Here is a 20565-nt window from a genome sequence, read left to right as displayed (position 1 = left end):
TTAAGCACACCAGGCTTGCAGTCTGGAAGCTACACTTCTCAACAAGCAATAAACAGATAAACATACATAAAACTACTGTTTTCCCAGGTATACACTAAATACTTTCTTCACAGTACCGCATGTAGTTTGTACTCTGCTTGTATAAACCTGCCCTTTTACTATGTTCACAGCAGCTCCATAAAAACTCAGAGGTGGAAAGCTTTTGGAAGGAGGGAGCAGGAATGAGAGGCAGGAACCTCCCAAGGCATTTGAAAAACAAAACAGACAAAACATCATCCAAAGATTATACATATGAAAACACAGAAATTGAGAGTGTCAAAATTTTATGACAAGAAGGAGGATGTCAGTCTATTGCTGTGTTACATGGTATTCTTTCTGAGGATTTGAGCAAATGAAGCCAGCTATTACTGACATTAGCCAGCACTTTAAAACACACTGTATTCTATCTTTCTATAACAACTACATATTTAGTAATGACAACATACTGTCAAATACAGATCAAGTATGTTACTTCTGTGCTTTTTGTTTTGTTACTTAAGCTACTCATTGTCATAAGAAACTCATGATCAAAGAAATCTCAGTCTCATTTCTAGCGCTACAGGTCCAGCCCAGTTCCTGCACTTTTATGCATGCAGGCTTTTACCCACAATTGCTGTATGTAGAATATTTGTGCCTCAGATGAATTTTAAAAAGAGATTTAAATGTGTAAGGCAACAGCTGGTATCCACACATTCATCCAGCACGTGGAGGCCAGTTACAACCATTTCCAAACTTGTGTGGCAATTAAAGGTTACCATATGGAGAAGACTAAACCTTATTTAGATTAGGTTTTCAGCTACATTCAGTTCCCTGAAAGGGTTGTTTCCTATTTATGTGATATGCATGTTACATTTTTCAGGCTATACACAATTGTAGAAATAACAAATTCTGACTGGGCTCCTTGTATACGCTGATGTGAGGCCATGGCAATTTCCCATACAAAGAAACTCAGTAAAGAGGTGACCAAGGCAAAGAGAACAAAGGCACGGCCACACACTCTGCATATGCTTTCATCCACCTAACTACTGAAAGAAAAACCATGCCAGACAACTCACAAACAAACTACACATATGATGAAACTACACATAAGGTGATCAAGTCATCCTTTCCCTGAGTCCCACACAACACATATACAGCAGCCATCTTTTAAGTTCACCTACAATGTTCCAGGTCCGATCAACACGTTTGGGATCATTACATCCAACTGAATAGCTGTAAAACTGCCACCCACCTACAGGTGCTGGCACAGAAAGGAGCATTCGCTGTACTTTCTCAAACAACCATAAGAAAATTGTTTGCAAACAAATTTGCCTGTAGCTCCTTGGCCAATTGCTCCTCCTCTGCCTGCCCTTTGCCACTCATTCCCACCACCATACCTTCTCTCTGACATGGCTGCAGGATATACATACACAGTAAACCTACCTCCAGTAGAATATCAGGAATGACATTCTGCTTGTGTAACCCTAATCCTAGCAGCCCAGACAGTAAAAAAAAATTCATGAGCTTCAATGAACCTTCCTTTTCCTGTAATATACACATCCTTTTTGATTCTGTTGATTGCTCACAATACAGATTACTGTGGGGGCTTGTGTAACACTGTGTCATGGTTTTATGATTTTCGGTTATTGGTACTCCACATCATAACATCATGTAGTGAATGTACCTGGTCCTCAGAAGAGAAGGACTACTACAATCCCCACGGCACTTTGCTCCTCTGTTACCATTTTCCAGCCGGAGGGAAAAGATAGAAGCTCGCAGTATAAAAACTTGCAGATCACGAGACCTCGTTCCTTTTTCCGCCGTCTCTCGTCTTGGCAGCACCTCGCTCTCCAGCCGTCTTATCGTCGGTAGTAGAGTAAGGCCTACCTTGATTTTGGGACATTCTCTCTCTCTGCATTGGATTTATCAGCTTAAATTGTAATTATATTGTATTATAGTGTGTTGTTTTGCATTCCGATATCTTATTTAGTAAATTAGTTTGTTTCTCCTCAGATTGTTGCCGCTGTTCTTTGCTCTCAGGGCCATCTCCCTACCCTTTTCCCCTTTCCCCTTTTCCCAGGACATGGGCCCGTGGGTCCCCCATCCCCTTCATCACAGAATCGGGCCTAACGCCCGTAAACCGTTGACACACTGACAGATCCCACAAGCCAAAAAACATGGAGCCCCTCACTAAAAGATTGCTCTGCAGAATCAGGTTCTGCAAGCAAGAGGCTCCTACCTCATGGTAATTGCTTACGATACCACACGTGCCTTATCAACATTAAGATCAACATCCAAGCACTTTTCTAGGAAACGTTTTGAAGATGATCAATTTCTAGGTTTAGTTTTTTAGTATTTTGATTATAAAAATGCAGATAGCTGCTTTCCATAAATGCAATTCATCCAATTCAAACCAAACTCTAATGCTATGTAACTCCTCAAATTTTCTCCTTGTGGAAATCATGGAAATATTTACTGCGATGACACAATTGCTGAAAAACCAAGAAGAATACAATGGGCCATAAAACAGGCTGGCCACAGCACGGAGAACATATTCTGAATTGGCATCAAGTCAACCATTACCAGCAGGAGTACAAAGAAGCCCCACATACAGATTAAAACATACCCCATGAAAGAATTTTTACAAAGCTCCTCTCCTGGCACAACATAAAAATCCATCTCCCGAAAACATAATTCTTCAAGGCACCAGATTGAGGTAGCTTCTTTTGGTATTGCTTCAGAAAATAGCATGGACAAAATCCAGTAGACACAGGCATAAGCTGTGTTTGAGGGGTTTATCTGTAGTCAAACTATTGCTTGAGTCGTGCTCAAAATGAAGCCATGCTTGGATCCATTTTCTAATAGTGCTGTTGCCAACACTATACTCTATGGTGATTTTGACTTGGGAAGGCTGGTCCACAAGTTTGAAAAAATATCTGATGGGATAGTAGCCATCTTTCAGACTCTACACGTATCTGAAAATGCTCAGGATTACCAGTCCCAGAAGGATCAACAAAAGGCAGAAATGAAGGACTCAGAGGTGAGACAGAATGCTCTCCCTTCTGCCAAGAACCAAGCATTCTGAGAAAACAGTCTTATTGAAGCACTGCACATACCAAGATTCATTCTCCTTCTTACAAGAAGTTAGGCTCAGTAAACTAAAGAAATAAAAAAAAATAATTCCAAAGTTATATGAAGGGTAAGGAAAGTGGCATTGAGGAACAATATTTCTTCATATGAAGTAACACTTCTACAAGTAACAGGGATATTGCGAAAAGAAAGCAGTCACAACACAGAAATTAGAACATTCTTTAAAAAGGCCAGCTGTGCTTTTCACCAAGTCTAAACAAGCAGTATGTCCACTTAAACTGAACTCTTTGAGCAAGGAAAACCTGCTTGCCAAGTGCCCACTGCAGTACAATCACAGCTCACTTCATATTTACTACAACAGAGTTGAATGTGACAGGTTTATTCATTGCTACAAGAAACCCTAAAACCCCTCTATAATCTGAAACACATGAAGATTATAATTTCTCTTTCAAAATTTACTTAACAGCTGCCTCCTCTAAGTTTTACAGATGTGAAGTCTCAAATGAGCTTACAGAATTATGAAGGGAGGATACAGATTTTTAATCTCATCCCTTCATGACAGAATGAACAAACAAATCACAAACCAATTCTTAAGAGAAAAAAAATGAAGAAGCTACACTTGCTAGAATAAAAAAATCCAACATTCTCATAATCAACTTCTGGACTGTTTCTAAAGTTGGGTTTGACATCACTTTCATTACTTTTGAAGACGTCCCATGCACACGATAAATTAACATACAATGAGGATCCACATACCATTCATAACTATAATATGTTTAATCAGACCCAAGTAAAAACCATACCCTTCTTTTCCATTCACTGGAGCAAAACTGGTTATCTTACCCATCTTGCAAACCAAAGGTATGCCAGCATTATAATATCACTGGAGTTACACTTGTATTTACAGTGAGTTTGTATGAATCAAGAGTGTCTCTCCACTACAGCTGTTTCTTGATCACCACTTGGTCATACACCCCAGTCAGACTAAGCTGTTGCAGCTGAAGAGATCATCAGCTCCTACAGCTAGGATAAATAGGAGCCATCTTGTCAGCTACCTCAACTGAACAAAAGAGGGAAATAAGAGCCCTCCACCTCAGAAGCTCACAGCATGTTAACAACAAGAAAAAAATCAATGGCAGTCTGCCACAGCATGAGCATGTGGTGCCTCAAGAACAGGCGCAGTATCTCAAGAGTCCTGCAGACTCTGGCAACAGAGCCACTCCAGCCAGCTCACACACATCTGCAGTCCCTGAGTTAGAGGAACAGTTCTGTTCGTCCCAGAGCTTCCCCCTCCGAGGAGCAGTCACCAAGGCTAGTGGGCAGTACAGCAGCTTCGTTCTACAAACTACACAACTTGTTTATTCTGGAGCCCATTTGTAGAGAGATAGCAAGAACAAGTGCAGTGATCATCTTGTGAGGCTGATGGCAACAGTCAGGGAACACTGAATACAAAGCCTGGCCAACAATTTCAGTCCATTGCAAATGACGTACAACCAACCATAAAAAGAAGCCAAGTCAACAATATAACTGAAGTCTTGAAAATAGTAACCCCAAGTAAAACTGACATCCAATAGCATTCACCTTCTCCCTCCAAAAGACTTATCATTTGAAATGGTGAGGGCTGAAAAAGCCTCTGAAGCATGCATATCTTTAAGGGTACCTTCTAGCACCCACAGCAATCCATAATTCTTTACTGGCCTTTGGCAAACATATTTTAGAGGGTTTTTTGTTGGACTGAAACACAGATCATCCAGCAGGTATGAAAAAAGAATCCGACAAAAAGCTATTCACAAGAACTTGTCAAGAAGAATAAGACAAGTCATGAAAAATATAGGAGTTGGGAAGAAGGACTTAAAGAGTAACAAAAAGGTAGTTTACCCAAAATGGATAATATGACAAGGGGGTGTCTCTTGGTTTAACTGTTTAAAGTCACAGAATTATAAATATATTTGAAGAAAATGAACCGTGAGTGTGTGTAAGGAATAAAATGCTCTACCATGACCGGTAGTAGTAGAGTTATGCTGTATATTTAGGCACAAATCCAGAAAAGGTGACTGCCAGTTCACAGTTATGAATCTCAAGAGCAGAATAAGAGGCTACAATGTACTGAACAGAATGAAGCAGGAGCAATTAATAAAACAGACATCAAAACACAGCTAGCTTCTGACATACTGATTAAAAGCTTAAAATGTAGCAAGATAATGGAAAAGAAGTCAAGGAGAGAAGCACATCAAGAAAGGGCCACAACATTTTCAGACACCTCTGCATTGATTTATTGTCTTAAAATGATTATATTCACAGATGAGACTAGAAAAAACTGCAGTTGTGAAAACATCCGCAGTAACAAAATAAGCAATTTAGTAAGAGAATGGCTTTTATTTAAACTTTTAATGCTATAACGTCGTAGAAAGTACAGCAATAATAGTGGAGTGGCACAACTCTGGGTTGCAGCAAATGAGAACGAGCCCAAATGCAGCAGCCGCGGACGCAAAAACAAAGGAAGAAAAACTGCTTACCTTTAAAAGGCCTCCAGTAGGCAGGGATCTCCTGTGAGATACCCTCACCTTCACTGCCAACCCTCAAATGAGGTCTGACAAGACTGGTCACTCAGGTACATTGCATGCACCTGAGCTCCACTGGGGGCTCTGCCTTCCCACCAGGTGCTCAATCACCAGTTCAAGCTGTGACTTCGCATTTCTGCTACAAAACTAGATGGCAATACCAGCTTAATGAGATTAAAAGATCAGGCCCCCAATTCTCTGAAGCAAGATATCTTAATACATTAATTATTTTTCTCCATCCCCTCCTAAAAACCACACAAGTAATAATAACTCTCTTAGCTTCCATCAGGTCTTTTAAAGATTCACCAAGGGCTTTTATATGGTTAGAAGTCACCCTCACCTGGAAAGAATTATTTTCTCTCTAGCACTAAAATATCGAAACATAGTAAGTCCACAGAAGTATTTGTCTCATCTTCTCCTAACAGGGTCCCTTTCAGCTTTTCACCTTGAAGTAATCCCTTCCACATTTAAGTTGGTTGTTCAGATTACACCCAGCAAACTATGAGGGGAAAAAAATACCAAATAGCCCACAAGGACTCACCTGGTTAGAGAGTGGACAGTGCAGGCTCTCTCTCCCTGAGGGTCTAGCTCTCATCTTTCTGCTTTGTGAGAGGTCAGCATAAAAAAAAAAAAAAAAAAGCTCTCTTCCTTCTGTCCCCCATCTTTGCTGACTTTCTGATTCCAGGCATCCAGAACAGAGCAAATCAGTAAGAAAATCTCTCCAAGCTCCTCCAAAAATCTTTACAAGAGCCTCAGGCTAGCAGTTACTTCTAAGATAACTGCTGTTCTATTACCTGTATTTCTGGCAATTAGCCTCAGGTGCTACTCAATCAACCTCAGGTGCTAATCAATCATAACAAATTCCAGCTGGGGTCTTGTAAGTTATCACATGAAGGTGTACTTTTCCCTTACACTTAGTGTCTCCTTACCACAAACAAAAAAGCTGGATAATAGATAAAGAAAGTATTATGTACACTGCAATTCAACTATACCAAAAGAACAGAAAAAAATCTAAACAATTTCAAAAGACTGGGACCCCACAAAAGCATTAATGGTTTCTGACACACTGCAGAGCTAGTATTTGCTTATTTCAATCTCAAGTTAGGGAAAAGAGAGGAATTATGGTAATATATTCAGAGAGGTTCTTGAAATATAAATCCATGTTATCAGATTGCATTAAACCAGGAAGCTCAGTATGACTTTATACAAAAGACATCAGAGATACTGGAAAACTTCGTTAAGCATGTTTTAAAGAAAATAATAATAATCTTCTTCCACTGTCTCTATTGTTTTCTGAAACAGTATGAGAAAACATACATATTGCAAAAGCCCAAGTCTGTTAGTACCTCTTGAGAAAGGTCAAACTGACCTGAACTGGTTTGATTGGTTTGGTCCCTCACCTGGCTGCCCAAAACTTACAAGACAGTAACACTCAAAAACATTTGCAGCAGAACTGTCTTTACTTCAAAGCTATTTCAAAGTTTATTATAGCTTTTACAGGATCATCCAAATACGGAGAGGCAGAAACACTTAAGACCTGCATGACTGGTTGTAGCCCTTTAAAAAAAAAATAATTGCCCAATTTCTGTATTCCACCAGAAGGAAGGAACCTGGTTGGAAACAGCTGGAAGTTAATACAGTAGGGGTTGAAGATAGGAAAAAAAAAGCACAGACTGAGCCAACAGCAAAAAATATTATTTCCTTTTTATGATAATCTTTAACTTAAAAGTTTAAGACATCTGTTTGTGCCATGACTACCACTTTATAAGAAATATTAATCTGAATTTAAAGAAAATTGTACTTAAAGGTTACGAAGACAAAAAAAACACTGCCACTATGGCCTTCACTGCCAGCAGGTCTCCAGCAAAACAGCTGGAGGCAGCAGTGCTCTCCACAAGGCAAACCAACGCAAGGCAAATAGACAAGAGACTGTGAAGGCTGATACACATAAGTAGTGTCCAAATACTTTCTTCATGGAACACAGGCATTCAAACAATTTCCTCATGATAAAAAAAAATACTGTAAGGGAGGGAAGTATTTATTTTGATGGAGACATCTAAATGTTTCATGAAAGAGGATCAGGCTTACTTGTTTATTTTACAACTAGAGAAAAAGAAGGTCACTAAGTCATATCTCACTTAAGTTCTTATTACATTATAAGCATTTCTCACTGAGTTTCTCAGAACTCAATGAATGTGCAACTGTATTGACTTAGTCACCTTCACACAGCCTACAGTCTGCTAGCTATTTCAGTAAAAGGCAGAGAAACTCTCTGCTTATTCAGATAACGTATGCTGAAAAAATCACAGAAATTTTATGAACCGGAACTTCAGTGTTATTGCATCCATATTAATACATCCTATAATTAAGAAGTCTTTCCCTCTAGAGAGCTCATTTATCTCCCATACTAACTTTTGTAGGGTTACTAACCTGTACTAGCCATAAATGTCAGTCTCTTCACTTCTAGTTGTTCCTCCTCCAAGATCATATCTTTATCTGGTTTGTCAAAATCTACTAAGAAGTGGACAAGACAAAGTTTTAATCAAATGTAAGCACTAACAACAGGTTTTATTCAAAACTTCCAGTAAAGAGGACCCACTAAGTATGGAATAAAGGTACTTAAAAGTACTACAGCTTATGTGAATATAAAAGATCAAAGAGAAGAAAATAAACCAAGCAGTAAAAAAAAATTAAAAATATATATATTTTCAAAAGTTTTAAACAGACCCACATGGGGATTTTGAAGCCCTCCAAACAATTAACAGTTTCTAGATTTGGCAAAACAAGATTCTCTTACAAAATTAAAAGCCTATTTCTGTTACATACACTGTATAAAACTGCTCAATAGTTAGAGCACACTGTACAATTTTGTCTTGAAATACATAGAGCTGCAGCCTTCAAACTGCAGGAATTAATCATTTCGTCCTCTTCACAGGTAAAAGAATTAACCAGCTGCACAATTGCTCTGGGAGAAAAGGAAGAGGCAAAAATGTCAGAATTTGCAAGGTGAAGCCACTATAAAAAATGAAATACACAGCAAAACTCAGACCTCCGTTTAAACTAACAAGCTATGTTTACATTATATTCTACATCTCAGTTGTCATCTTCTCTTCCCACTCCCTCTTCCCCCCATTCAAATATTCCTAATTCCTTTATGGTCTACGTCTAAAGGATTTCTAATCTTTGAAATACACCATACATACATTTACCAAAAAACATACCTAACATTCTTACAGCAGTATGGTCAGGACACAATTTCCAAGATTATTACAAGTTATTGGTATTAAAACAATATGTTAGGTGTTCGTCGGTTGTTTTTTGTCTTATAAAGAGAAGAATAAACATCAACTTAAACAAATGATTTTAAAACATACTGCAGAAACCCTGCAAAAAGCAGGCTTCACCAACGTTAGCTCTCAACCCAAGAGGACAACATGGGGAAAAAGACAAAAACAGCCAGTGCTGGATGTCAAGAAGGAAGAGAATCTCAGAGAGTTAACTATAGGAAGCTCCTTCGTGAATTCAGTCCAACAGATTGTTGTTTTGGCTCAGTAGCCTCCTTTACGATAAGGCCTGTAAATCAACTTTGCAATATCATGTTACTATGTGAACTAAAATTCTTGATACCAACAGTATTATATCAAAGGGGTTGTTTTTTGTTGTTTTTTTTTGTTTTGTTTGTTGTTGTTGTTGTTTTTCCCCCCAGATCCAACAGTTGGTCACAGAAGTAAAGTATTTTCATGGCTCTTATTCAGCTGTTGCCAGTTCAGGGGGGGGGTGGGGGATGAAAAATGTGTGTGTCTGACTCATACGTCCTTCAAGTACATGCAAGGCTCAATTGTTTCCAAAATGCAGGAGCTTGGGACCTTAAGACACTGAAGAAATAGGATTATGAGGAGAGCCCATCTGAGTAAGTACTTTATCCAGCCACTGAAGGGGACCATGAAGGTGTATCTCTATCCAGCATGGAGTGCTCGTTACATCTTGTCGATGATACTCAGCTCCCCAACCCTGGAAACAGAATCATAAGCAGGGAAAAAGAAAATCATCTTATTTTATAATAGCAAATACATGAGAAGCACACTTGAATCCTTTCCTTTCTTACGGAAATAATCTAGCTTTCAGCAGTGATTTTCAGCAGAACAGCATCTGATTATTATCACATTTCAACAAACAAACCCAAAGTTAAAAAAAATTGCAGAAATTGTCATTTTGAGATCTCTTGGAATGGAACTCTATTTTCTCAAAAGATGTGACTTCTGGCAATGCAAGACTTCCTCACACTCCACTGCCAGTTATATCATGTCCAGTAAACCCTCTAAAAAGAAGGGTAATCAAGTCTTCCGCTTCAAGATCAAAAACAAGAAAAATGCTGATAAATAGACCAATGAATTAAAAACTGAGGTCACAGATTGACATTACAGAATTGGGGCTGAGGTATTTGTCTGACAAGAATCAGAGCATCTCTTGCAGGAAAGAAGAATACAAGCAGCAATATATCAGGAAATACCTCTTAGAAGAAAGCAAGCATGACTAGTCTCCAGCAGTCTATTTCCCAAGTTAAGGCAAGTGCTGGTGGTTTTCTTTCAGCCTGTACCCAATTCTGTAACACTTACTACCAAGGATATACACAGACGTTTAAACAGCATTCAAGTGAACTGTTTTGTGTCTGTCTATATTAAAACCCCAAAGAAGAAATTGCTCAACTCCCAACAGGTGGCAGTAGCTCTCAACACTGTGCAGGCTAACATCGCATAGGTAGGAGGTCACGTGCATCCGTACAGCACTGCGGTACAATTATGGGATGTAGGACCTATCAACAATCCACACCATTTCAGGAACACCTGCCCTAACACATCTGAAAGATTCTATCCTCTTCCTATCAAAGATAACATTTCAGCATAATATCAGCTTCATTTGTCGAGTTTCAAATATGTGACTGGCCTTTTTACATCAGAACTCATGTCAACATTCATAGCCACATAACAAATTTTGACTTTACATAGAATAGAAAGGTACATGTGTTCATAGAAATAATTACTGTCACCCCTAATTTGGGAGCTGCTGTTCAGGACAGACTCCCACAACAGCTACAGTGACTTACAAGCTGTACTATCTCACATCAAAAATGCCGCCAAGAACAAAAGCATAAAGTTCAGCTGGAAATCTTAGAGAACAGGAGTGGCACAGACCACTGCAGCATCATTTAAAAGGGCAAACCTGATGCTACGTAATTTATTTGTGGCTTTTACACTTTTAGGCTAAGCAACTGACAACTCAGCTATTCAAAGCTTACTTGTACTGTATCATGCCACATCCCACAAGACAAAGAAGCGCCGTAATTCCAGAGTAATTATGCAAATAATTTTATAAATATATATGAACACACATTAAATACGACTATTAAACTGAATAACTATCTAAGAGAGGCAATTTAATGAAATTAGAGTAGTTAACAGACATGATAGGAATGCTTCAGAAAGTAACTAGGGAGATAGCTAAAGAAACACCTTTTACAAGTCACCTCAGTTTTTGAGGTCTGTATCAACAGATGGATTTTTGTCTATAGACAAGTTTATATTGTTAAGGTACGTCTTACACTTAAAGAACAGTATTCCATAAATATTCAAATTATTGATTATTAACAGTTATTAACAGGTCAATGGAGGGAGGCAATCAACAATTCAGAATCACAACATTAAGAAAAATCTGTTTTGCTTACAAAATAGCCCCAAGCAAATGTTCACATACCTTTACAAAACTCATGCGGAGAGTGCACATCTTAGTAAGCTCGTACACCGTCTCAAAGCCATGGTTCACTGACTGTGCCAAAAGCTGAGCAAACTCCTGATTATTGAAAATCTTCAAACTGCAGCCACTGGGAATTTTGCACACTGTGGTTGGATGGAAACCATGGTGGTAGTTGCAGTTTCGACTTTGCACAAAAATACTGCTGTCGCTGAGGCATTCAGCATACACTTCTCCACCAACATAATAGAGATGAACACCTGGGAAAAGAATGTTGACATGTGGAGGTTAGATTAATTCACACTGAGCATCTGTTTTTCATGGTCTGTTTCCATATGTTTCTTCTCAAAGAGATGAACATTAAGACAGACAGAGGATGGTCTGATGCACTATTAAAATTCTATTTTCATTTTTCTATTTCACCAGCAGATTTAAAGAACAGTTATGTATGTACATATGTATGCCTAAATAAGGAAAAAATCAGTAATTGCTGCATTTTAACATGCTGTATATTCCACAACAACAAACCAGTAAGTACTGCAGTGGTTTTGACGGTGTACATTGGATGGCTTGTCCAGCTAAATTTTCTTTCACTATATTTACACAAAACAGTAATTGAGAATGCATGAGGAGAGAGTAGAACCCCTACTATATAGATTGCAAATACTAAAGCAGCCCTAAGCTGGATTATCTGTAGAAGTCCTGAATGCTATTTTGGTAAATTCAGTGAGGTTGCTTTCAACGCACTTGAACGCTTTCACTCCACCAAACTAAAAAAAAAAAAAATAATGTGCAGATGCATCTCTTAAATGAGGGCACCTACCTACCAACTTCACAGTCCTCACCCCTCCTATTTTCCACTCCCTCACCCACCACTGATGGCAGCAATCCCCAAAAAAGTAACCCATAGGGAACCTCTGGAGATGTGCTATCAGGATGACTCAGTTCTGAAGGCTTTGAGAAAGCAAGAAAATTTTCCTTTAGTGTTTAGAAATTGATTATTTGCTGCTTAAACCTTTCACCTCCCAAATTGCAACAAGTCAAAGAAGCAGACACAATTTAAAAACTGAGCTGAAGTCAGAAAGCCTCAACTGTGCTCTGTCACGTGAGATGTGTGTACGTGTGTGGGAACATGTAACGCCATCTGATCATCAAAACAATTTATGGCTGCCTTCATGTTTGGGATTTACTACTTTTCCTCAAAGACTAACAGTCTTACGTCATCATTAACTATATACATTTACTCATTCAACAGCTTCCTTGTCTCTTCCGTTCTACTTAGGTACATACACGGTTAAGTGCTTCAGCAGAACTCTGCTTGCAGCTGGGTTACTTTTAAAGGGAAAATGAATGAGGTGTTAAATAAATATCCCCATACTTGGTAAGACAGATGGGGAGGAAAAGAAGGAAGAAGCGTTAGGACTTGAGTGCCATAGCACAGGTGTGGTGTACTGCTGAGAGCTGCACACATCCTCATGCAGAGAAAGGTTTTCCAGACTAAGGGCTAAAAATTGATGACCAAATAGTTCCCTTCAGTTTCAATTCTTTTCTCCTAAAAAAGGGGGAAGATAATCAGCTGGCATTTATCACATACTCACTACTTGGGCATGCTCAGCCCCCAGCTGTCACAGAAAATTTAGTTTACTAATAATGTAAGCTCCTAAGAAAGGTGTCTGGCAGGAATAATCCATTGCAGGGGCAACAACAGATTCCCATGTAATCAGCGTTACAGCCAAGTCCTCAGAAGAGAGGATGGTATTAAGTCAGATACAAAACAGAAGCTTTTCTCTTTTGCTGGACACTATCACAGGACATAGAATAAAAGAGAAACACAAAATGCCCACTGAAAGAATCACCATCCTCTTTAAAAATGCATTTGATAAAAACCTGTTTTAGCAGGCTGTGCCTCTAAATATATCTTAGCATAGCTCATTTATGTCAGAACTAAAAGGTAGATAAGGTTTTATGCTGAGAACTATCATTTGGATTTCCACGTTACCAATAATCAAGATAAATCAAGACATTTCATTTAAAAAAAGCCTTAAGCACAAGCACTAATTAAGATTATGACAGGCTTTGGGCAATAAAAAATGGCTAGGGATAAAAATCTTCCTGCAGTTACACAGCTAGTAAGAAAAATACCGAACTTGCAAGATAAAGCCAGAAAACTATGTATTTATTAACATTCTGAAGAAGCATTTATCCCACATACCGGGAAGAGCAGCCTGCTCTTGAAGAAAGTGGCTCAGACTATCATGCCTAGGGGAAGCAGTCTCAAAGAAACCCCCCCAAAAAAGAATTCAAAGATTTAAAATTCACCTTTTCCAATGTGTCTCCTTGTATTCTCAATGGTGGAATTCCGGTTAACATTGGAGAGCAGCCCCAGGCAAAATCTGTTTTTATTGTTTGAAGGATCAGTGAAGCCATCCACCAGGATGCTGGTGGAAGACGCATGGAAGGCCTCCCCAACACGATTATTCAGCTCGTAATAAACAATGGAGCACCAGTGCTTCGGCTCTTCATAAGCAACAGCCTGAACATCTGCAAAGCAACGAGGCAAAGTTACAGTCTAGCAGTGCTGGAATACAGGCCTAAGATCTAAAGATTCATAAATCTGCAGATTTTGGCTGAAGATCACTGAAAGATGGTCTGGATAATCAACTGCAGTTAAACGAAGGCTCTTCTGTCTTCAGATATTTTTGAACTTTTCATCGCCACAGACACACCATAGAATAATTTCACCTTAACTTTACTTGCACAAGACCCAAAGCAGAAAATACTGGCAATAGAGAAGAGGCAAGAAGCTCCCAAGCACAGAGCAAGAAGTGCTCCAATAACCCATGCTGCACATTCTACAACACTCTATGGCACAGAAGAAACACTTCAACTGTAGAGCTCAACCTTCATTCCAATCTAGTAAATTAAATCATATTTCAGTAGCATTTTGCTATGTTTTTTTTCATTCATTTTATGAAATTAAAAGTAGTCATTAGTCTTACTGTGAAGTTCTAGAGCAACAAGGAGAAACAGCACCATGCAACCACAGAAGAGACCATTGTAACTTTGAGTACATACAAGTATACAGCTATCTTGAAAACAGAGTCAGCAGATCAATTGTTTGGCCTTTAGGGCTTGCAGTAATCTTTCTTCAAGAAAGAAAAGAGGTTGATATCTGCCTGCAGAACATGCAAATTACTTGGGATCCAAGGCTGCTCAAGGCCATAACACACAACCCTAACAACTGTGCTGGACTACAGAATAGATGAAATCAAGACAGGTATTATTCAACGTGAACCTTTTATTCATCAAATGCTAGCAAGTACAAATCCTGCAATTGTTCACCAACAGAAGAATTACTTGTTGAGTAGCAGCTAGGATTTCTCAGGATTTGGTTTTCTAGACCATGGTAGCAACAAGCTCCTTCTCAGCAGCTCCTAACCAAAGCTGGGAATTGCGCAGAACACCAACAGGACATCCATGGTTCACAACTTCTATCTATCAGGCTCTAGGAACACATGGAAGTCTTGAGCTAACACTTGTGACTCTGCACTGGGAAAAATGTCTTCAAGATACAGAAGGTCTTTACCAAAAGCAGTTTCACATCGGGTGTCCAACAGCACAGGCATCTTCAGAGGTCTCCACCCAGTATGTATGCTTTCAAGTGTCAAATACAGCTACAAATTATTAAACTGTCTCCAAATAAAAGGAGGCTAGCAAAGGGATGTGGTTGCTTTATGTGGTTTCTTTCAAATTAAAGAGACTACTTTCCCGCTCAGCCTAGCACAGTTGGACCTGCTGCTGAGATAACAGCTCAGCAGATTAAAGCTCTAACTACAGGCCAAAGTGCTAAAATGAAAATAAGATTAGTATTACAGGAAAGCTTGTTTCTCTGGCTGAAGATTCCTACTGCCAACCCCAAGTCTTGTCTTCACTGAAGTCAGCCAGCTAAGCCTGGTGTTTGTATTTTCCATTCTTCACACATCGTAATTTTTCTGACGTGCAAAAACAGAACCAAAATCCCCTCAAATGAGCATTACGTAGCAGATACAAAAGGTGGCAGTCAGTAGAAAGCAGGATCATACATTCTACATTATTGCGCAAAACTTGAGTATAATGTCTGTATCTGATTAATACCTTGCTTAAAACAGTGCTGAAAAGGAGCTAGTCTTTCCTGATACCCTAGCATGTTCTATCCTCTCACATAGTCATTAAAAAATTAAAAACCATTCATTAGTTATTAGTAAGAGATTACTAGACTTTAAACTCACATGATGATGCCAGCAATTATCAAAGCTACAGCTTTACCCCAGTTCTCAAAAGTCAGGAAGAAATCTTGCCAGCTGGCCATTCTTCCAGAATGAATCATATCTCTCTCACACAGATTTCATACTAACTTCCTTACATTTGCTTTAAGTCATGCGGAGCAGGTGCGCTTAGTCTCTCTATTCCCAGCATGGGCCAACAATGGAAATTACCCAACTTCATTGACAGGATGCAGCTTGTTAAGTCAAAGCTCTTAAGACTAACAAATCACTATGAAAAACATGCTTCTAAAAGCTTGCAACAAAAATGTTGCAGTAAGTTTACACTAAACACTGTTCTTTAATGATCTGTGGCAGATTTTCTTTTTAAACGTAGTGAAATTACAGTCTGTATATAGAGACTGTATAAGTGTGCATAAATGCACTCGCAGATACAAATAAACACAGCAGCATACAGAAGTAAGGGTTCTGATTTGGTTTTGCTTTATTTCTTAACTTTTTTTAACGGAAGAGGCAGAGGTGAGAATCCACTGTACTTAACTAATTAGAGAGAAAAACACTAACAGACATTTTTACTTGGAATGGCTGAGTATTAAGAGAATGGTTTGCATTTTTCTTCTTGCCTTTTCTTAACTCATGTAATAAAAGAATTACGTACACATGGATTTTTAAGAAGGATAAACATGCAAAAGTTTGCAGTGAGGCATAAACACTGATAAAGGTACTTTGGGCCTTCAGCAGCAGCAAGGACTGTACACACACAGCATATTGGATCAGAGAATACTGGAAATGCTACACAGATGGGGTTTATCACATGCAAAATTCATTCCACACAGAGTAAATAAGTTACCAGGGAAGCTATCCAAATTGTTTAAAGAGTGCAAATATACTTCCTGAAACCAGACATTAAGCTTAGCAACAAAACAAGCACAAAAATCAAACAATAGTTAAATTGTTCGTATGCTTGTGATCTTTATAATCATTCTGGCACAGCACTGAGCTCGCTGCTCTTTCTTGGCACAATCAGTAACTGTCTAAGTCTGTTTGTTCTCTAAAGGGGCTATTTCTCACAACATGATGAATGCACTAAATCCTTTACCCAGCAGCACAGCTGACTGAAAAGGCTTTAAAAAACAATTTGTAAAAAAGATTTCTACATTGTAGTAGATAAAGCAATAGGATATATATATTTTTAAATGTAGATTTCCAAGTCTGTAGCGCTGTCATCTCAGCAGACAGCTTTGAATTTTGAACCACATGCTGTGATTGCAGGACTTAATGATGGAACAAAAAGGGCTGGCACAACAGAAGAAAAAAATTTTTTAAAGCTCATATTGCCAGGAGAAATGTTAACTGTACGAAGCAGAGCATACACTTCAGGGACTTCAAGGTAAGCACTGAATTTAGAACCAAAACACAATGAGAATAGGAAGTTTTATTATATGTACTGACATGTATATGACATGTATTGCCTGGGAAAAACGCCTGTGAGCATTTACATAGTGACAGTATTAGCATCCATTCTCTGACCAAGTCTTCATCTAGAGAGCTACTTGACCATATCTGCCATCCACAATTCAGTAGATGCTATATAGGACCAACTGCACTGTTTCAGTCATAGAATCATTTAAGCTGAAAGAGAGCTCTAGTCCAACCTACCACTAATATTGCCCAATAAACCATGTCCCAAAGTATTACATCTACTCTTTCCTTAAAGACCTCCAGGGCTGGTGACAATACATTGATGTATTCTTAAGAGATAAGGAGATTCATTTCCCTGCACATGTACCATTTCAGTACTGCATGCAAAAATATGCAACACTGTAATAATTCTCTTTTCTGGGATTATCAGAATTTCCAAATAGAAATACATAAAATAATCTTGATCATGATGTGATTGGGCGTCAGAAAGTAACAAAGTCCATGTTTTTTTTAAACAAGTAGTGCTCTTGTCATAAATAACTACTTACTTGAAAAAAATAAAAATTCTCTCTCTAGATTTATTATTTCATGCCTTACAGCAACAGGGAAGAGAAATTACATGGTTTTCTTCTTTTCTTTTCTACAGCTAAAGATGCCCATAAACAACATGCATCCAATATTAAAGTAACCAAACAGTTCTAAAGTACTTAACTCTTAAGAAGCAAAGCAGAAGAGAGAAGGAAATGTTTTTACCTCCTCTGTGTATGTCAGGGTGGATTCCGGGTGCCATCATGTTGGTATCCATTGGCTGGGAGGTATCGTGTGTCATCTGATCTTCCGGAGGCAGGTAAGCAGGAGGAGGAGTATCAGCTAAATACAGAAGAGATAGAGATAGATGAGTTCCTTTCTTCTCTTTAAAGTATATACCTACCCACATAAACAGTGTTTGTCTGGAAATGCTTCCAGTCTGACTCAGCTATAAATTTCCACTCACCAGAAATCTGAGAAAGCTATCATGGACCCTGATTCAGGAAAGCAAAAAATTACTATGCATACCAAGCGCAAGTACAATAAAAACAAGTCCCTTCCTCCCCCATCAAACCACAAAAGAAAGCTTAGCTACATTGTCTGTCCACGTCCTTTGCAGGTAGAAAATTCCACAGACATTAGCACACACAGAGCTCTTAGGAAAAGGCCCGAAATGCATATTGAATGCTGTAAACGCGAACAGAAGTTGGGGCACAAAGCTTTCAGATCCAGCTTTTCTGTAAACGCGAACAGAAGTTGGGGCACAAAGCTTTCAGATCCAGCTTTTCTGTTTGCTTGACTCCTTCAGCGAAGCATGCAGACATTCCTGATACATTCATGACTCCGTCACTACTACTACAGAGTAATAGCTCCATCTCCCTAGATAAGAAACAGTAGAAAGTATTAAGGAATCCAAATTCTCCAAAAGTAACTTTTGGGTCAGGAATTTATTTGCTACTATCTCCTACTGGCTCCACTGGCCAGCTCACCACTGGACCACTAGCACAAAAACCATCCTAAGCACTACGACCTGCCGTACTCACTAATCCACTGTCACCATGCTGTTTGAAGTGCCCTAGGCAGGTACTTGTGCTGCTCTCCAGCTGCCTGGTTTGCTTCCTAACAGCTTCCCAGCAGCTGCAGGAATCTGCCGATGGCACCACTTTCCAGGAAAGCAGAGGGCTCTCTTCTTCGCAGCAATCACAGAGGTACACGCAAAAGAGAAACCCTTGACCAGTGCCTGCAAGCTTTTGCTACAAAAGCTGAGGTTAGATTGCCTCTGGTGAGCGCTACTGCAGCTCATCCCACAGATACTTCCATCACTGATTGCCAGCTACCACAGCAAGTAATCATAGGGGCCTCCAAAATCCCCAAAACCAAATTACCATCAGGAAAAGGCAGGAGAACCATACCACTGATTTCTAAGCTGAGAGCTTTATGTCTAATGCTGGCTGGTACATAGCTAATTCCCTTCCTTTTTGGGAGGAGCAGGCAGCAGGGAGAAGACAAAAATGACAACAGGACTGCTTTAAAAGCTTGGCAGCCTGCAGTGGAGTTTAAAACCCTTGAGTTTTAATAAGCCTTGGACATTCATGTGTGTGCAAATATAATGTTGGAGATACATAGACAGCGAAATGAGATTCTAAGGCCACAGCGAACAAATTAATGAGTTTCTGGAAAATTTTTGAGATTTTTGGACAACTGTCTTGATCTTTTTTTTTTTTTAATTTTTATTTTTTTATTTCCCAATAGTCAGCCTCCTCTTTCCCTAGCAGAGTAAGATGGACAGCTGTGCAAAACTAAGCACAAAGGACATCAGTATCTTGCCTTTCCTCTAAATCAATTTCTTCACTTCACCTATGACTTGTCTTTGTGGAGACGTGGACAGAACAGACCTCTCAAGATCAAGCAAGTTTTGACAAGAGAATGTTCAGGAAGACCTTCCTGTTAGAAAAGCCTTTGGAAGAGACCCAACCACAATGGTCATATTTAAAACAAAAGACAATGCAGAAAGCAAGACAGCTGTTTCTGCTGCAACTTTTCACATTTAAAAAACAAACAAAAAACCCAACCACCAAATACAACCACCCTTCTTCCTTCCCTCCTGTCTCTGCAAGTTCATTCGTCTTCAGACAACTATCAGCAGCAGAAATCTCTGAATGTTAATTTCACACAATAGGAAGCACATTTTCACAAGCCCGCCACTTTTGATTACACATGCTCTCCTACAGCCCCCAAAGAAAACACATAAACAGAATATCCATAAGCATCTGTACAGAGTCCTTCTCCTAACATTCAGGTCAAGAGATCCCTCATAAGCAGCTTCCACAGTATTTTTAACAACGCCATATATAAATATAAAAATAGTAAGAGTGACAGCTTCACAGAATTTTCTACAAACAGTTCAGCAAAAAAAAAAAAGGTTGCTAATTCTTTGAATTTAGGAACTAAGAACAGTCTGAAGATTTATTTTCAGAGCCTTAAGGAATTGTTTTTCAGTTGATTGATATATATTTATTTATTGAGATTACATCAGTACGTGAAGAAATGTTATCAAGTAGCAGCAGCATGATCCCCTTGAGAAACTTCCTTCTGTAGAACTATAGCTCTGTGCTGAATTTATGATTATCCCTTTCCTAAGCAAGAACAATCCATAGCATTACTCTTCTTGTGCATTCAGTCTTACGCTCTATGGGATACACTGTAAAACTGCCCCTCAAGAATATTCATGATTTGGAATCCCTCCCTCTGTCCCAGAACACTTTACTCATTACATTAGAACTGTGTTCAAGAGGAAAAGTATTCAAAGTCTCAATATTATTACAAGAGACCAACCAATTACCTACTCTTTACAACCTAAAGTTTATTATCAGACAACACTTGTGTTTAGCAGTAAAGTATATTAAGCAAAAAATACAAAGATATCTGTTATGTCC

The 20565-nt window shown here is 38.9% G+C and overlaps 1 protein-coding gene across 5 annotated transcripts in view; it reads right to left on the bottom strand.

Moving 5' to 3' along the window:
- Positions 7128–20565, bottom strand: part of SMAD1 (SMAD family member 1) — a 57655-nt gene continuing 44217 nt past the window's right edge. For all 5 annotated transcript variants that reach the window (XM_021395453.1, XM_021395452.1, XM_021395450.1 and 2 more), the window contains exons 4-7: positions 17855–17971; positions 13737–13958; positions 11421–11677; positions 7128–9680 (exon numbers count right to left, since the gene is read on the bottom strand). In XM_021395453.1, coding sequence (XP_021251128.1) covers positions 9537–9680; positions 11421–11677; positions 13737–13958; positions 17855–17971 — 740 coding nt within the window. In that variant the 3' untranslated portion in view covers positions 7128–9536. The remainder of the gene's footprint in view (positions 9681–11420; positions 11678–13736; positions 13959–17854; positions 17972–20565) is intronic.

Source organism: Numida meleagris, chromosome 4 (genome assembly GCF_002078875.1).
Source record: "Numida meleagris isolate 19003 breed g44 Domestic line chromosome 4, NumMel1.0, whole genome shotgun sequence".
Lineage (NCBI taxonomy): Eukaryota > Metazoa > Chordata > Aves > Galliformes > Numididae > Numida > Numida meleagris.
The sequence above is the reverse complement of the archived record's forward strand: the minus strand, read 5'-3'. Positions and strand labels throughout refer to the sequence as shown.